Genomic DNA, 17,005 nt, shown 5'->3' with positions numbered 1-17,005 from the left:
TGCCTTTGCTACCCAAAGGTACTGAACTGACTGAAAGGAACTATTATGTCCATATATCTACACATGATATATAACTAATATTTAAAACACCTTCAGACGGATACCTGATATCCCACCAGACCACATCTCAAGCGCGAAAAGGAAATAGGCTTCGATAGCCTTCCTACGTCCTTTAAACATTACTTGTATAACTATACATATATAGGCATGCTTTTAACCGGGTCTCTATGTAAACGTATCTATGTAAATGTACTCGTGTAAATGTAATCATGTAAACGTACTCATGTAAATGTAATCATGTAAACGTACCCATGTAAATGTATGGTAATGTACTGTAATGATCTGTGTGTGCTAGCTGTAATGTGTGTTCTCTCTCTGTCTATCATGTATAGTAATGTACTGGAATGTTCTGCGTATGCTAGCTATAATGTGTGTTCTCTCTCTGTCTAGCATGTATAGTAATGTACTGTAATGTTCTGCATGTTCTAGCTGAAATGTGTGTTCTCTCTCTATCTAGCAAGTATTTAATCATGAATGAACTGACTCATTGTATGATATCGTGTTCTAGTAATAGTTCTAGTATCTTCCTGAATTACCCCTATGGTAGCTTACTAGTAATGTAACTGGTACATATGAACATGGATGTATACCCTTGCTACCCAAGGGTATTGAATGAACTGGAAAAACCTTTATGACTATATATGTACACATGATATATAACTAATACTTAAACGACATTCGGACGGGTACCCGATATCCCACCAGACCACATCTCAAGCGCGAAAAGGAAATAGGGTGGATAGCCTTCCTAAGTCCTTTCAACATTTCTTATATCACTATACATATATAGGCATGGAATTTACAATATAAAAGCATAAAATAAGTTTTGTAAAACCTTTTGAACATGATTTCTATCTAAGAAAAGATCGACTTGATGTCAAACCATAAAACGGGTTGAAAGCATGTGTTTGATAAAACAGTTTAAGTATAAAGAAACATTTGTTCGAAACACAATTATAAATAAGTTTGAATTGAAACATATAGTGTATAATGAATAGTTTAATAAGGAGTTTTAAACATATAAAACGTTTATGAAAATCATGTGAAGAAACTGTTTGGTAAAACAGCTAATGAGTAGCAAATCATTTAAATGCTGCTTATTAATCACATGTGATTGATATAATAACTAGCATGATTCTACTTGTATCCTCCCCCCCATAAAAAATTTAAAAACATTTAAAACATTTATTAAGGGGTATGAACTCACCTGTTGTGAGTGGTACGGATGAACTAAAGAGGTAGGATGGCTAGGTGTCAAGTGAAGTCTTGAACACACTCTATGATCCTAGTTAACATATAATATAACATATATGTATCAAATTAGTCTATAAACAACTAATAAACAAGTTAAGACACCCTAGGACATGCTAAAAACCTTTATCAAGTGTTATTAGCCTCTAAGATTGCATCTAAGTGTGGTAAGGAAAAGCTATTGTGTGTAGTGTTCAAGGATAACTCCATCATGGAGTTCATGGCCCTAATGACACTACCAAATGAGTTTACAGTCGTAAACTCATGAGTTTATGGCCGTAAGCTCATACTTATATGACCATTTGATGTTTGATGCTCGACAAGGCCGTAAGAAGCATTCCTACTTAATGGCTTGGTCTATGGAAGAGTTTAGGGCATTATATAACTCCTTTTAGGAGTTTACGGCCCTGGGACCAAATCCCTTGGAGATTACGGCCGTAATCTCCCTTTAAATGGTGTTTTTGGTGTTTTCAAGTCCATAATTTAACTAGGAACTAAACTAGGCTAGTGTACAAGGCTTTAGAAGAATTTATAGCACCTTTTGGCCCTATAGTTTGGAGTTCACGCCCTAGAACGTCATGGGCCGTGAACACCTTACTCTTTGTGTTCTAATGGTGTTTGCTAGTCATAAACACAATAGAGTACATGTCTAAACAAATTTCATTGCTCAAGGAAGGGACTAGTGCAACATTTGACCATTAAAGAAGGGTTTACGGTCCAAGGTTTTCTTGGGCGGTAAACTCTTAAATCTTAGTGTTTTTGTATGAATTCTAGTGTTTTAAGCACATAATAAGCTTTACAACAGCGCTAGATAGAAGTACTCACTTTCCGGGACGAAAGTCCGAAGATCCTTGAGAGAGAATTTGGCTTTTCTTTAGTTGGAAATGTAACTAATGAATAAATATGGTTCTGAATCCTATATATAGTCCTGAGATTTTTGGCAGAAAATATTTTATTCACGAAATGAACTCTAATATCATAGAGTTTTGAAATAATAGTGTTGCACAAAACCCTAGTGCATCCACTCTCCTAATATCTCCTTAAGTATAAATCCTGAAATTCACTGTAACTATTCTAACTTCTATTGATTTGATATGCTTTGTACAAAATGGAAATTTCAGGTTCTCACATAGTGGAACCAATGTTACAATGGAAATCATTGAAAGTGTCACTGCACGAGAACCCTTTCTAAACCTGTCGTTTCTTTTCTCACCAGAATCAAACGAGGGTAATGAATGTGATGACAACATGGACGAATCTAAATTAGAATCAGATGAGGAGGCAATTCCTAAAACATATGGGATTCATGATATTGGGTGTCAAGAATTGAAGGATGGAGAAATCAAAGAATATGACAATGTTTCAAGTGACGAGATGGCTTCTTTGACATGCAACACGCCGTTGTTGGAAAAGATTGAGTTTCCACCCACTGGAGACAGTTACATCCCAGTTAATGTGGAGGAAGGAAGATCCCATGACGCATGACAATCACTGACGGTTCAGGTTCTCATGGAGGATAATATCGATGCCCATAAATTAAAAGATTAATGGTGTTGACTTTGACTCTGATATCGGTCGGATCCCTGGAGATAATATTGTTACCCTAACCCATTTATTTCTTCCTGGACCATCACAGTTCATTAAGAATTTTGGCCCACCATACAAAAATTATACATTCGATGCCTACGAATTTTGGGATCCCCTTTTAATGAAAAGCAAACTCAATTGTTTATATAATGATAACTCCCATTTGGACATGATTCCAAGAGGACTCTCTTTGGATTATTATACTCCTCCGCATCAGGAACTCCAAAATGATAAAATTCTACCAACGAGGGTCCTTCCTATCCCCCACAACTACATCGATTTGAACGTAATGGCACAAATTCCAAGGGATGTAACTCCAACTCTCTCGGCGAGCAGTCGCCCCATCCGATGAAATTCCAAGTCTCTTCCAGGTGGGATCGAAAGTTCTTGAATGTTCACTTGATCGGATACAAACAAGAAATAACTAAAAAAAGTTATCACAGAGATGTTTTCACTAAAAATTGATCATCACAAAGAGAATCGACACAAAGCGGCGATTTAGGTTACAATTAGCATAACAAGATTACATAAAATATATAGTAACACTAATAATAATAAATACCGACATTTATGAGATTGATTCTAATCTATGTGAAAAGACTGGTCCTAATCACTGAGATTAAGGATTAGTTAACTGGCAGTTGCTATTACTATAATTGCAGAATACAAAGTAAATAAACTACTACTAGTGATCGCACACTAACACTGGTGAGGTTCATAAGCTAACGTTGGCGTTGTTGCTAGTGGTGGCGTTTGAGCTGATGGTCATCGTGTATTTGACTTATTAGATTATAAGATTCTACCTTTAAATTTGCCCATTTGTGATGATGTCAAAACTAACTCTAATTGCATTTGTCACCTTCATCAAAGATATCTTGCTACATCCACTGAAAATTTTCTAGCTTAAGCTCTTCAATGTGATTTCTTAGTTCTACTGAGATCAACCAGTGATAATCTTCTTCTACTTCTTCATGCACCATGCACTTCAGTCGAAGATGGAATAGATGCTTAGTGGGAGCAACATAAAGTTCTTCACTGCGTTGAAAGCACATCTGATTATTTTCTATCGAGATAGAAAATACCATGCTCGGGATCTCGAATGAACAAGTGTTGAATTGGCTCAACACCCACTAGCAACTTGTTGTTATGTAGATAGTGCCAAAAGGAAGAAGGAACTAGGCATATTTGAATTACCTTTACTTTTGGGGCTGATGCTGAGGTAGACAGTCGAGAAGGAGGAGGCAAAGGCAAGAAATTTAGCTTCTTTGCTGTATTGATCATTTGTTGCAAGCCATTTTAGTTCCTAACCATGAATACCTTTATGCTTAGAAATTAACTCCTAAATCTGAGTCCACTCGTTGTACCATACTGGTGGTTGTCGAGGACAACAAAATTAATAACCCTTAATCTTGTACTCTAAAACAATGTATAGTGGTAAATGGATCGTATCTACGGAGATTGGTTCAATTTTATAACTCTATGAAAATCTCTTTGTAAAAATACTTGTAAAATAACAATAATGAAAAATAGGGGGGGTGATCTTTTGAAATACTTGAAATAAACTAGGATTAAGCTAAGATTGATAATTTCAACAAAAACAATAGTTTGACGTAGAATCAATAAGGGAAAGATGGTTGACTAAAGGTTTCTTCACTTTGACTTTTTGATGAACGTATCATTAGAATCCAATGATGCAATACTTGTTTTAAATCCTTAATTTTGGCTATAATAATCCAAGAAACTTGAGATTACTTAGTCTTTTCTTAGTTATTAAAATATTTAGAGAAACTAATAACAATTTCCTTAGTCAAAGTCACAATTTCCATTAAGCATGTAATTAGTGAAAATCAACTAGCATTGGGATCCAAAAAATCACCAAATGCAAGAGGAGTCAAATGCTTTCACTACCATGCTGGAGGAAATGTTTTTATTATTATGTGAAGCAAAACTAACACAAAAATCATATGTTGCTTGCTAATTCGAGGATCTTTTAATTAATCAAGAAATTAGCCAACCAATCACCACAAACACATTTAAACTCATGAATAAAAACATATAAGCAGTGATGATATGTTAAAATACAAAAGATTCCATAAAGATTCAAGAACAAGTATATGGAATCTTCAATATTCAACAACTAGTCAAAAGATTTCACCAAAGTTAACCAATTTTTGGTTTAACCTAACATAGCTATGATGGGTTTTGAGCATTCTAACACTCCTATGGTGTGCATGCAACCCTAGAAACCTTAGATCTATGTTTTCTCTATTATACATGCAAAATTTCTTTTTTCCAAGGTTTCATCCTAACTAGCATATGATTGGGGTATATGTAATATAAAAACTAGTAGAATGACATACCTTTCTTGTAGCTTGGATTCCTTAAGACTTTGTCAGCTTAGCACCCCACATGTGATGCCTCAAAGGCTTCACACAACACCCCCAACAATTGGAATAACTTGAGAGAAGATTACTATGCACCAAAATCGGCTAGCCCTCAATAGTATCTCTTAAGTCCCGGTTTTACAAGTATGAGGTTTCTTTATATAGTGTGGATATTAGGGTTACATCATGTAACTCATGCCTTTCCACATTCCTCATGATCCATCGTTTTTAACCTCCATGGAGTATCCATGGGTAACCACATGGGTTTAGCCCATCATGAAGAACTATGGATCATAAGCCCACCATATAAGAATGAATGATTTATCAAAGAATCCCCATTTATATAATTAGTCACTTTTGATCACGAAATTAATTCCAAACTAATTTTTGATCAATACTAATTAAATAATTCATATTAATATATTAATAAACCATAAATATCCTCTTTTCACAAAATTCTATTCATATTGTTCTGATGCAATGCAACCCAAATGGACCACGACAAATCGGGTCAAGTACATACCAAATATACTTACGGACTTAGACACCTTATCCAATAGGCTCCCACTTGGATAAGTCAAATAACTATAGCTGCAAATATGACTTCAAGATGCAACCAGCAATCATAGCTCTTTCAAAGTCTCGCGGAATGAAGTTTTTCCATTTTAGATAAGTGATCATATAATCCTTTGTTCAAGATATCAGCCGGAAAAATACATGGAACAACGTCGTACTTATTGTGTAGCAGTTTGTTCCCCGATTTCCTATTTTTTTACATAGAACATAATCGAATACATCAATCCAGTTTTGATCGGGCCCGACACATAAGTCAAAAAAATCATCGAGGGACCCAAGATATCGCTTTTAGTCCTCAAAGGACTAAAAGGAATAGATAAAATTTGACTCATATGCTTGTACTAACTATTCAATCAAATTGTACACAACAACATGTTTTATAACATCAAGTTACTAATGTGTTTTCGTACTATCAATGTACAACCAACTCATAGTTAACAACTCATATCTCTTGGTTTGGAGACTTATATGATATTACCATCTCCGAATCACTTGAGACAAATTCCATCAAGTGATACAAGTGAGTGTGGGTTGAATCCAATACATAGAACTTATGAGCACTCATGAATGTTGCAGTAACAATTGCTATGTCTAATGCAATTCAAACAAATCTACAAACCCAATTCATGACAGTCTTATTTCAATACCTACTTCCAAAGTATGATCGACTGTGGATAGTTTGAATAATATAATTATTCTGGAGTCAAAACATGCAAACTCAAACAATAGTAAATGATTCATATAAAACAATATCATACTAGTAAATAAAAACAACTTTTATTTAAACATCAAATGGCAAATACATTTCAACTATTATAAGTTCCGAAAGCTATCTAATTAATAAAACTAATATCATCCTTCAGCCCAATGCGCCTTGCATGTTGTAAATGCTTAACCCTACACAATCCCTTTGTGAGGGGATCTGCTGGGTTCTCATCCGATGATACCTTCTTTACCACGAGGAGTCCTTCTTCTATTCGACGTTTAAAGAAGTGCTATTTTTTGTCGATATGTCTGGATCTTCCGTGATCCCTCGGTTCCTTGGCTAGGGCAACTACACACTCGTTATCACAGAAAATCTCCATAGGCTCCTTTATAGATGGTACAACTCCAACGTATCCAATGAAGTTCTTCAGCCATATTGCCTCCTTCGCCGCCTTGCTTACTTCTATATACTCTGATTTTCAAGTTTAATCAGCTACTATCTCCTGCTTGGAACATTTCCAAGTAGCTGCTCCTCCATTTAGGGTAAAGACCCAGCTTGACTAAGAGCGAAAATTATCCCTATCTATCTGAAATTTGGTATCACTATACCCCACTACTCTCAAGTCATCACTCCCACCAAGGGTAAGGACTTAGTCCTTAGTCCTCCACAGGTACTTGAGAATATTCTTCACTGCAGTCCAGTAAGCCTTGCCAGGGTTCCCTTGATATCTCCTAACCATGCTCAAAGCAAAGGCCACATCAGGGTGAGTACAAGTCATAGCATACATGATCGAGCCTACAGTTGAAGCATATGGTACTCGACTCATCTTAGCTATCTCAGCCTCTATACTCGGGCTCTGAGTCTTACTCGGTTTGGCGTTATTCTGGATCAGTAAATCACCTTTCTTGGAATCCTGCATGCTGAATCTTTTTAGCACCTTATCCAAGTAGGTACTTTAACTAAGTCTAATTAGTGTTTTACTCCTATCTCTCAATATCCTTTTCCCTATGATATAGGCAGCTTCTCCAAGGTCCATCATAGCGAAACACTTCCCAAGCTACGACTTAACCTCCTGGAAGGTTAGGATGTTATTCCTATGAGTAGTATGTCATCCACATACAATACCAAAAAGCTAACTATACTCCCACTAGCCATAACATATACACAAGACTCATCCTCGCTCCTCGAAAAGCCAAACTCTTTGACTTTCTCATCGAAACAGAATTTCCATGTACGACATGCTTGTTTTAATCCATAGATGGATTTCTCAAGCTTACACACTCTATTAGGGTACTTTTCATCAATAAAACCCTCTGGCTGACTCATGTAAACATCCTTAGCCAACTTTCGATTAAGGAAAGCGGTTTTGACATCCATTTGCCATATTTCATAATCATGAAATGCAGCTATGGCTAGCATAACCCTAATAGACTTAATCTTTGCTACTGGTGAGAAGGTCTCATCATAGTCAACTCCAGGAGTTTGATTAAAGCTCTTCGCAACCAGTCGCGTTTCATAAGTGTGTAACTTCCCATCCATGTAGGTCTTCTTCTAGAAGATCCATTTGCACACGACTGTCTTACGACCCGGTACATTGTCAACCAAGTTCCAAACTTGATTGTCATACATGGACTGAATCTCGCTGTCCATAGCCTCTTTCCATTTGGTAGATTCAGGGCCTACCACGGCTTCCTCAAAGTTGTTAGGTTCATCCAAATTTACCAGTGTACTATCACTGATAAATGCATCACCTTCTGTAGTAATATGGAAACCATAATAAAAATTAGGTGTGGTCCCAACTCTTGTGGAATGCCTCAGAGGTACGGACTCATCAATCGGCTTAGCAGTGGTTTCCTCCTCATCATGATTGCTAGTGTTTGAGGTTCCTTCACCACTTGACTCTTGAAGTTCTTTAAGGTCAATTTTCCTCCAGCTGTTTCCTTGGCATATGAATTCTCTCTCACAAAAAACTCCTTTCCTCTCCACAAACACAACATTTTCACTTGGTTTGTAGAAGAGATAACCAAAGGATTTCTATGGTAGCCGATGAAAATACACCGCTCACTTCGAGGTTCGAGCCTGTCGTGGGTCTCGCGCCTCCTGAAAGCCTCGTAACCCCAAATCTTGATGTGGTCTAAAGTAGGAACTTTCCTAGCCCATATCTCGTGAGGTGTTTTGGCAACCTTCTTTGTAGGGACTAGATTAAGGATATGGGCGGCAGTCTTTAAGGCATACCCCCAGAATGAGATTGGTAACGTAGCTTGACTCATCATGGAACGAACCATGTCTAACAAGGTTCGATTACACCTATCAGCTACACCATTCATCTGTGATGTCCTATGAGGTTTGAATTGTGAAACAATTCCACATTGTCACACCCCCGACCAAGACGGCGGAAGCGTCCGTAAGTTCGTGCGACTAACAGTTGAATAATCATCACAATGAATATACATGAAACATAACACATTAATCACCAACATTACATATTACAACTAGCATTGTTCACATCAAGTACAATGTTAAAAATACATATGTTCAATTGTTAAAAGTACGATAAGTGATATTACATAAAACAAAACCATACACACTTGCAAATCTTCCAGCATAACGATTACCTGAGAATACAAGTTATTTTGAAAATGGTCAATATATATAATGTTAGTGATTTCATAAGTATGTTTGAGTAAAAGTCTTTGTATCTTTCGTAAAAACCCAGAAAATCCGATATATTCTGTAAAATTTCTGAAAATGATGTGAAAATCAAGTATATAATGCATATGTGAATTTCATAGTTTTGACGTATATGAATGTAGTCCAGATTTCTTTGTGTTGTATGTAAGTGATAATTGTATATTGATATTTCCCCCAGAAAATCCGATATTTTCTACAAAATTTCTGAAATTGATGTGAAAATCAAGTATATAATGTCGAGTTTCTTGTATCGTTAAATATGTTATTTTGTATTGACACCATCGAAAAGAATATCTTCAAAGTATTAACTTTTGGTATAGAATCCTTACATGATCCGGTATAATCATACATGGTAATGACTAGGTTGCTTGTCTTGACATTTTTCCAAATGTTGGGATTTGCAAAAGGTTTTGTCGCCCTAGACTGGCCTAGTCTAGCTGTAGCAAAAATCTAAGGCATGGGGGTCACCCCGTATAGATCTATACACAAACTCTCGCTCTCCCTCTAGGAGACTTTGATTATAACTACAAGCTACGACTGTACACTCAATGTGCCAACCGACACGTGTCACTTGATTCTCAACCTTTCGTACTATGTTTAATGTTTACGTGTATGTTATGCGTTATCCTTCGATGGTACATTTATAAGCTAACAAAGTTCAATAGTTATGTGAAGGTATCGTTATGATTTAGTAAGCATGTGAATCTCATTCCAAGCCCAATTAGCATGTAAATGGGTCACAAAGGCCCAAAAACATGTAAGTGGGTAATTTCAGCCCAATATGCATGTAAATGGACCACAAAGGCTCAATAAACATGTGACCCAAAATTCAGGCCCAAATTAACATGTGAATGGGTCGCAAGGCCCAATAAACATATCATGGAAATATTGGGCTCAATATACACTTGATTAGGCCCTTAGGGCCCATTGGCCACATAAAATGAATACTAGGCCTAATAAAATTATTATCGATGTATTCCGTCCATTCGTATTGTTTTGTTGTTTATTTTATCTTGTGGTTTACCAAAATTATTATAAAAAGTCTCCTTTTTCTTAAAACAACATTTTTGGTCCAAAGCCTCAAATTTTCAATTAAGGCCCAAAGTTTTGTAAAAATGACACTTTAGTCCATAATTTGTAAAAATTTGGAATTTCGTCCCAAATGTATAGAAATTCACGGTTTTAGTCCAAAAATATATATTTTGACATTTAAGACATAGTTTTGCAGAAAAGTGCATTTTCAGCCCTTTGTTTGTAAAAATTTACACTTTCGGCCCAATTTTGGTAAAATTTACATTTTTGGTCCAATTTGAAAATAAATGTTATTTTCATCCCTAAATTTGATTTACTTACATTTATGACCCAAATTTTGTTCAAATAAAATTTTCAAATCCCAAAAACTTCATTTTTTTTCGCAAGTTGGGCTCAAAACCGTGAAGGTCAAAAGTTTGGCCCAATAAGCTCAAAGTTGCATTTTTAGCCCTCTTTAAGGTATGTCTAACATACAAATCCCTTTCTATACATCTAGGACCTGTTTTGTCCCGATAAAAATATATATGTTACTTTTTTCCCTTATCTTTTGTTTTCTTGAAAATTTTAACCCTTGATAAAGTTTTTGTCTTAAATTTTTGTATCTTAAACATATAACACTTTTAACTTGATAGTTTGATGTATAAGGTGTCTTAGTTCATGGATCTTAACTCTATGTTACTTAAGAAGTCGTGATTTGCCAAGATCTAACATGTTTTTACAACATAAACTAAGAAATCACACAAGCCATGCATACACCACATAGATCCACACATTTTACTTGCATTCTCCCCCAAAAATCATGTAAAAACCAAAAACAAGGGGGTATGAACTCACCTTTTCTTTGATGTTTCAGTTTTGAAGAAGAAGTGGAAGAGATTTTTGGCCCTAACAACACCTTTGAAGTAGATCTCGAGCTTATGAGGGTTTTCTAAGAGTATGATCACCAAAAAGGTTTAGGAGAAGTGATCTAACATGAGAAAGGAGTTATATAACTTGGATATGTAAAAACTTACCATGAAATGATGCTATTCTTGTGAAAAACCACTTGAAACACATGAAAATTTTCGAGATTTTGAAGGAAGAAGGAGAATGATTCTTGAGAGTGATTGAGAAAGTGTTTCAAAGAGTACGTGTGTGTGTGTGTGTGTTTGCCTCTCGGCCGATATATCAAAAAGAGAGGGGAGAGAGGTAGTGAGGTGACTTGCATGGGAATATGAGAGACCATGCCTTGGTACATGGTGAGTAATATGGAGGTGGCACCTCGAAAGTTAACTCCCCTCTTCCATTTCATTTTTCATTTTTTAGGGTGTTGGGCAGATTGTTCTTGGGCTAGGAGAAAGGTTGGAGTAGTTTGGGACTTGACTTGCCTTTACTCGAGATCATGACGCCCAATGATTACTTTTTGGCCCAATGGGCTCATTAGATAGCTCATGGCCCATTTTGGAAAAAAGGGAGTTTATGGCCCATTAGGGCAAATTAATTCATTAATTGCCCAATTAGGCGCATTAAGGGTAAGCTAATTTATTTTGGAACAAAGATGGCCCAAAATGCTAAGTTTTATGGAAGTGGGTCCAATTAGAATCTAAATAGGGTTTCCAAGGCCAAAATTGTTGAATTGGATGCTTATTCGTCCTTAGGCCCAATAAGGAAATCCTAGTCCAATATGGACTTAAACCATGGTTCTTAGGCCTTTAGACTCTTTGATGAAGACGAATGGTGAATCTAAATGAGCATTGAGTGAGATTTACTTAGAGTATATTATTTACAATAGTTGAATGGTTACACATAAATAGAATTTTCTAGCTAAAATGCTAGGTGTGACATCATCCCCCGTTGGAGGGAATTTCGTCCCGAATTTCTTTTGAAAAGTTCGTTTGTGAAGGAAAGAATAAGTGAGGGTACTTCTGCTTCATCTGGTCTTCTCATTCCCACTTTAATTCTGGTCCACATTTTGCGCTCCATCGAACCTTCACAATCGGGATGTGACTTTGCTTTGTACGCTTCACCTCCCTATCCACAATCTCGACTGGTTCTTTGACGAACAGGAGATTCTCGTTTATTTGAATCTCTTCCAAAGGAACGACACGGGTTTCATCTGATAGACACTTTTTCAGATTTGAGACATGGAATGCTGGGTGTACGTTGTTGAGCTCGACAGGTAGCTGCAGCTTATAAGCCACTAAACTGATTCTGGAAAGAATCTTGAACGGTCCAATGTGTCGCGGGTTCAATTTTCCTCGTTTCCCAAAGCGAATCGGTCCTTTCCAAGGAGAGACATTTAACAACACTTGATCCCCGACTTGAAATTCTAATGGCTTTTACCGTTTGTCAGCATAACTCTTCTGTCGGTCTCGCGATGCTTGAAGTCGGGCTTTGATTTAGACTATCTTTTCGGTCGTCTCACGGATAATTTCGGGTCCAGTAAGAGCACTGGCTGGCGATTGTCCTTTTGCTAGTTGAGTGTCACCCACCTCAGCCCAGCATAGGGGCGATCTGCATTTGTGACCGTAGAGTGCTTCGAAGGGACCAACCTGTATGCTCGTGTGATAGTTGTTGTTATATGAGAATTCGATCAGAGGCAAGTGGGTATCTCATGACTTGCCGAAGTCAATGATGCAAGCTCGGAGCATATCCTCGAGTGTCTGGATGGTACGCTCACTCTAACCATTTGTCTGTGGGTGGTACACAGTGCTCATATCTAGTTGTGTTCCTATTGCCTTCTAAAGAGATTACCAGAATCTTGAAGTGAATCTGCTATATCTATCTGAGATAATAGATACTGGTACTCCATGGAGTCTCACAACCTCCTTGAGGTAGATTCGGGTCAGCTTTTCCATCTTGTAGGATTCTTTTATTGGCATGAAATGGGCGGATTTTGTTAATCTATCAACGATTACCCAGATAGCGTCCAATCTGTCTACTGTCTTTGGCAATTTGGTCACGAAGTCTATAGTAATCCTTACCCATTTCCACTCGGGTATCACTGTTTGTTGCAATAGTCATGAGGGCTTTTGTTATTCCACTTTCACATTGGCGCAAGTAAGGCACTTGCCCACAAAAGTGGCTATTCTTCCTTCATGTTAGGCAATCAATATAGTCGCTTGATATCTAAATACATCTTATCTGACCACGGGTGAATAGAATATCGCGTCTTGTGGGCTTCCTGCATGATTACTTCTCTGAATCCCCTAACTTTGGGAACATAGATTCTATTCATGAAGTAGTGAGTTTCATCGTCTTTAACTTTGAGCTCCTTCTCCATTCCTCGTAGTGATTCACTAGTGACATTCTATGGCTTCAATGCGTCCAATTGGGGTTCCTTGATCTGTGTGGCTTGATGAGATTTGATGGTGATTGATAGGGTCTTCACACGACGACTTGAATACTCCTTCCGGCTCAAGGCATCAGCTACTACGTTAGCCTTGCCTGGATGGTATTTGATCTCACACTCATAATAATTTAACAGCTCAACCCATCTTCGTTGCATCATGTTCAATTCCTTTTGATTTAGAATATGTTGGAGGCTCTTGTGGTCTGTAAAGATGGTGCACTTGGTACCATATAGATAGTGCCTCCAAATTTTCAAGGCGAAGACCACTACTAGAAAAACAGCCTTTTACGATGCGCGAACCATGACACACGCTATTTTATGATACGCAATAGTGTGTGCCCTAAAAATAGTGTCGGCTCTCCAAAAATTAGAAGGTTTTAGGGCACGCATTTTTTCACGTCCTACAATAAGTGTCAGATTGAAAAAAAAAAAAAAAACACGGACGGCACATAACATCAAATGCGTGTCCTCTAAGTATGTCGCTTTATACTTTTTAAATGAAACGCGGGGTCACTTCTTTTGGGGGAAACGAAATTCCGAAAAGTTTGAAAGACCCGTCATGTTATTACCTTCTTTCCACAGTTCTTCTCTCCCTAACTCAAATACCCCAATAAAACCCTAATATACTCTCATCTTTTTTCCCACATCAAACTCGCACCATCACATACCTGCGGAGGAGATCGCTACCAGAAAAGTGATCTCCGGTTGGTTCCCTCTAAAGAATTCAAGTACTTGCCCTCGCCGCCTTCCTCTACCGCTCCTTCTCACTTCGACAAACCCTTTCTCTTCTTCTTAATTCTCGACGTCGATAACTTCTCCCACCTCCGACATTTCTCTTGGTGTTGGCGTCTCCCACCTCTGAGCTCCGTCCAGCCCCGTCCCGCCGTCCAACGCTTTCCAGCGACACCCAGCCGGTGGAGCCCCTCCTCTCCGGCACTTTCTAGCGAGACCCAGCCAGTGGAGTTGCTCCTCTCTGACAGTGAAGTTTTCTCTTCAATTTAAAAATCAGTTCTCCGGCCGGATAAATCAGTGAAGTTACTCCTCAAAAATCAATTGTGGAGTTGTTGGTCGAATCCCTTGATGTCGATTCCCAATTGAGTTGTTTTTTAGTTGGCTTTTTTTCTGATTCCAATAATTGTTGTTGCAGTTGATGCTAATTTCTAGGATGTTGCTTTCCCAATTTCTGTCAAACAGGTTTACCTCAATTCCTACAACTATGTCTGACTGTTTCGTTTTTTTGTGTGCCTCGATGATTATCAATCGTTTTAGGGTTCGGATTTTGTTGTATGATTCATACTTCATAATCATATCAATAATATAATTATAAGTTTTTATTATTTTCAGAAAACCAACAATCAGAATTGAAACTTCAAAAATTATGATTTATCCATAGGGTGTACTTAATAAGACCATATAAGAGTTAGCAGCTTCAAGAAGGATAATTGAAGCTGACGGGTTCAGGAGAGCTGGCCTATATGATGGATGGCTTGCACATCTGTAAAATCTCATATTTACCCTTCACCAAAACCAAAACATTTTCTCCTTTATTGAATTGTTTAAACAATTACTCTTTATTAATTTGTTGTAGGTTTGTGGGGAATTTGCTTAAAGGACAAACTGTTGGTGTGATTGTAGCAGTTCGTATTGGATCTGCATACGCTAGAATGGTGGTAAGGGTTGGAATTCACAATCTTACCGTTTTGTGATTAAACTAAACTTGAAAAAGAAAAACATTTGGTTAATTATCAGATTGAAGGATTCAAGATGAACTTAATTTATTATGATCTTTACCAAGCGACATGTCTAGAGAAGTTTGTTACAGCTTATGGTCAATTGTTGAAAGCCAGTGGCGAAGAACTTGTCACGTGGAAACGCGCATCATCAATGGATGAGGTTCTTCCAACAACTGATGTCGTAAGTTTTTCATAATTACCCCTTCATATTTATTTTAATATTTATATCTATCTGATGTGCTATTTCATATCTATAAGTTAATAAGGATTTTGTTGGGGTAGAAAAAGGGATACACAAGGGATTGATTGGGTTAATCACATAAGGAAACAAATATTAGGATACATAACATGTTCTGAGAAATTAAGAAATAACCATATCTATTATACTTCTATGATCCACTATTAGGGTTGATTATGTGTTACTTATTCACTTATTTAGACTGTGCATGTATGTTAACTGATAGCCAGATAGTTTGATTGGTATTTTGATTTGAGAATGATGAGATAAATGATAAATAATTACCATTTTATTCCTCTGTCTAAATAAGTATTAAAGGAAAACATGGTTGTTTGATAATTTTCTTATTTTTTGTAAATCTTGATACTTTTTCATCAAACTAACACCATTTAGGTTTTTTTGTTCCTTTGTAAACTATCACATGCATCATTCATATGTCACAACCTGCAGTTGGAAGTCCACTCAGGTTTCACCTAGATTTTCCAATGTTATTTACTTTCTACATCATTCCTTTAAATTAGTCAAACTGTGTTGTAATCTTTTGACCATGTTTGACTCTTGCAGCTGAATGGCTTATATATGGTACCTACCAAGGAATCAAAAGCTATATGTGATATCATTTAATGCATGGGTGTTATAGTTTACTAATGGAATGGCTTTTACCATTTGTACAGTTTTGGTGAGGAAATGAGACCTACAAAGCTGACTACTAAACTTTTTGGTAATCACTCTCATCAAATATTATTTTTGATTTGTTTTCTTAAGTACCTAAAATCCATTTAAAATATCATGCAAATACAAATCCAGATTTGATTGTTTGTTAAGTTACACCACAGCTCAATGTTTATTTCACTATAATCTTTGTTTGTTTGAAATTGTACATATGATGTCTATTTAAATAATGCCATTCTTGTTGAACACAAGCATTTGTCCATGTAAGTGTTCTTATCTTAGTTTATCATGGGACATGGATATTACCTTGTTTTTCATGGTCTTATTCTGGTTTGAATTGTTTCGAGGTATGATGAAATGTCATCCAAATTCACTATAGAGTACATTGCTAAAGGTGCTACTCAGAATTCAATCAGAGTTTCCCAGGTAAGTATCTGCAACATTTTTGTGATTGTTGTTCATGAAAGTGAAAAAAGACAGATTTACCCTCTTTATGATGGCTTGTAGTGAATTCTTGAAATCCCTAGTGCAACAAGTGACGTGGGTTTTATGTGGCTTTAATTTGCACGTTAAGTGTTTGTAAAAAGTCCTTATCAATGATTTGGCATTTAGAGGCACCTTTTAAGATTGAGAATGATGGGCCTTCTTGAGTTAGAATTTAGAAGAATGAAATCCGTTTATATGAATGTTTGATTTTATAAAAAAAATATCAATGTTTTAACTTTGTTGTTTCTCTCTCAATTA

At 36.8% G+C, this 17,005-nt stretch overlaps 1 protein-coding gene across 1 annotated transcript; it reads left to right on the top strand.

The window, feature by feature from the left end:
- The first annotated feature begins 2,460 nt into the window (after window positions 1–2,460).
- Window positions 2,461–15,657, top strand: LOC111898631 (glycerate dehydrogenase HPR, peroxisomal). The gene is made up of 5 exons (XM_023894532.1): window positions 2,461–2,749; window positions 15,037–15,115; window positions 15,207–15,288; window positions 15,368–15,532; window positions 15,634–15,657. The coding sequence occupies exons 1-5, from the start codon at window positions 2,461–2,463 to the stop codon at window positions 15,655–15,657; spliced, it is 639 nt and encodes a 212-aa protein (XP_023750300.1).
- The last annotated feature ends 1,348 nt before the right edge of the window (window positions 15,658–17,005 follow it).

Source organism: Lactuca sativa, chromosome 2 (genome assembly GCF_002870075.4).
Source record: "Lactuca sativa cultivar Salinas chromosome 2, Lsat_Salinas_v11, whole genome shotgun sequence".
Classification (NCBI taxonomy): domain Eukaryota; kingdom Viridiplantae; phylum Streptophyta; class Magnoliopsida; order Asterales; family Asteraceae; genus Lactuca; species Lactuca sativa.
The sequence above is the reverse complement of the archived record's forward strand: the minus strand, read 5'-3'. Positions and strand labels throughout refer to the sequence as shown.

Coding starts and splice junctions, on each gene's coding strand:
- LOC111898631 (XM_023894532.1), top strand. CDS start 2,461: ATGGAAATCATTGAAAGTGTCACTGCACGAGAACCCTTTCTAAACCTG. Junction 15,289..15,367: donor CTGCATACGCTAGAATGGTG/GTAAGGGTTGGA, acceptor GTTAATTATCAG/ATTGAAGGATTCAAGATGAA. Junction 15,533..15,633: donor TTCTTCCAACAACTGATGTC/GTAAGTTTTTCA, acceptor TTGTTGGGGTAG/AAAAAGGGATACACAAGGGA.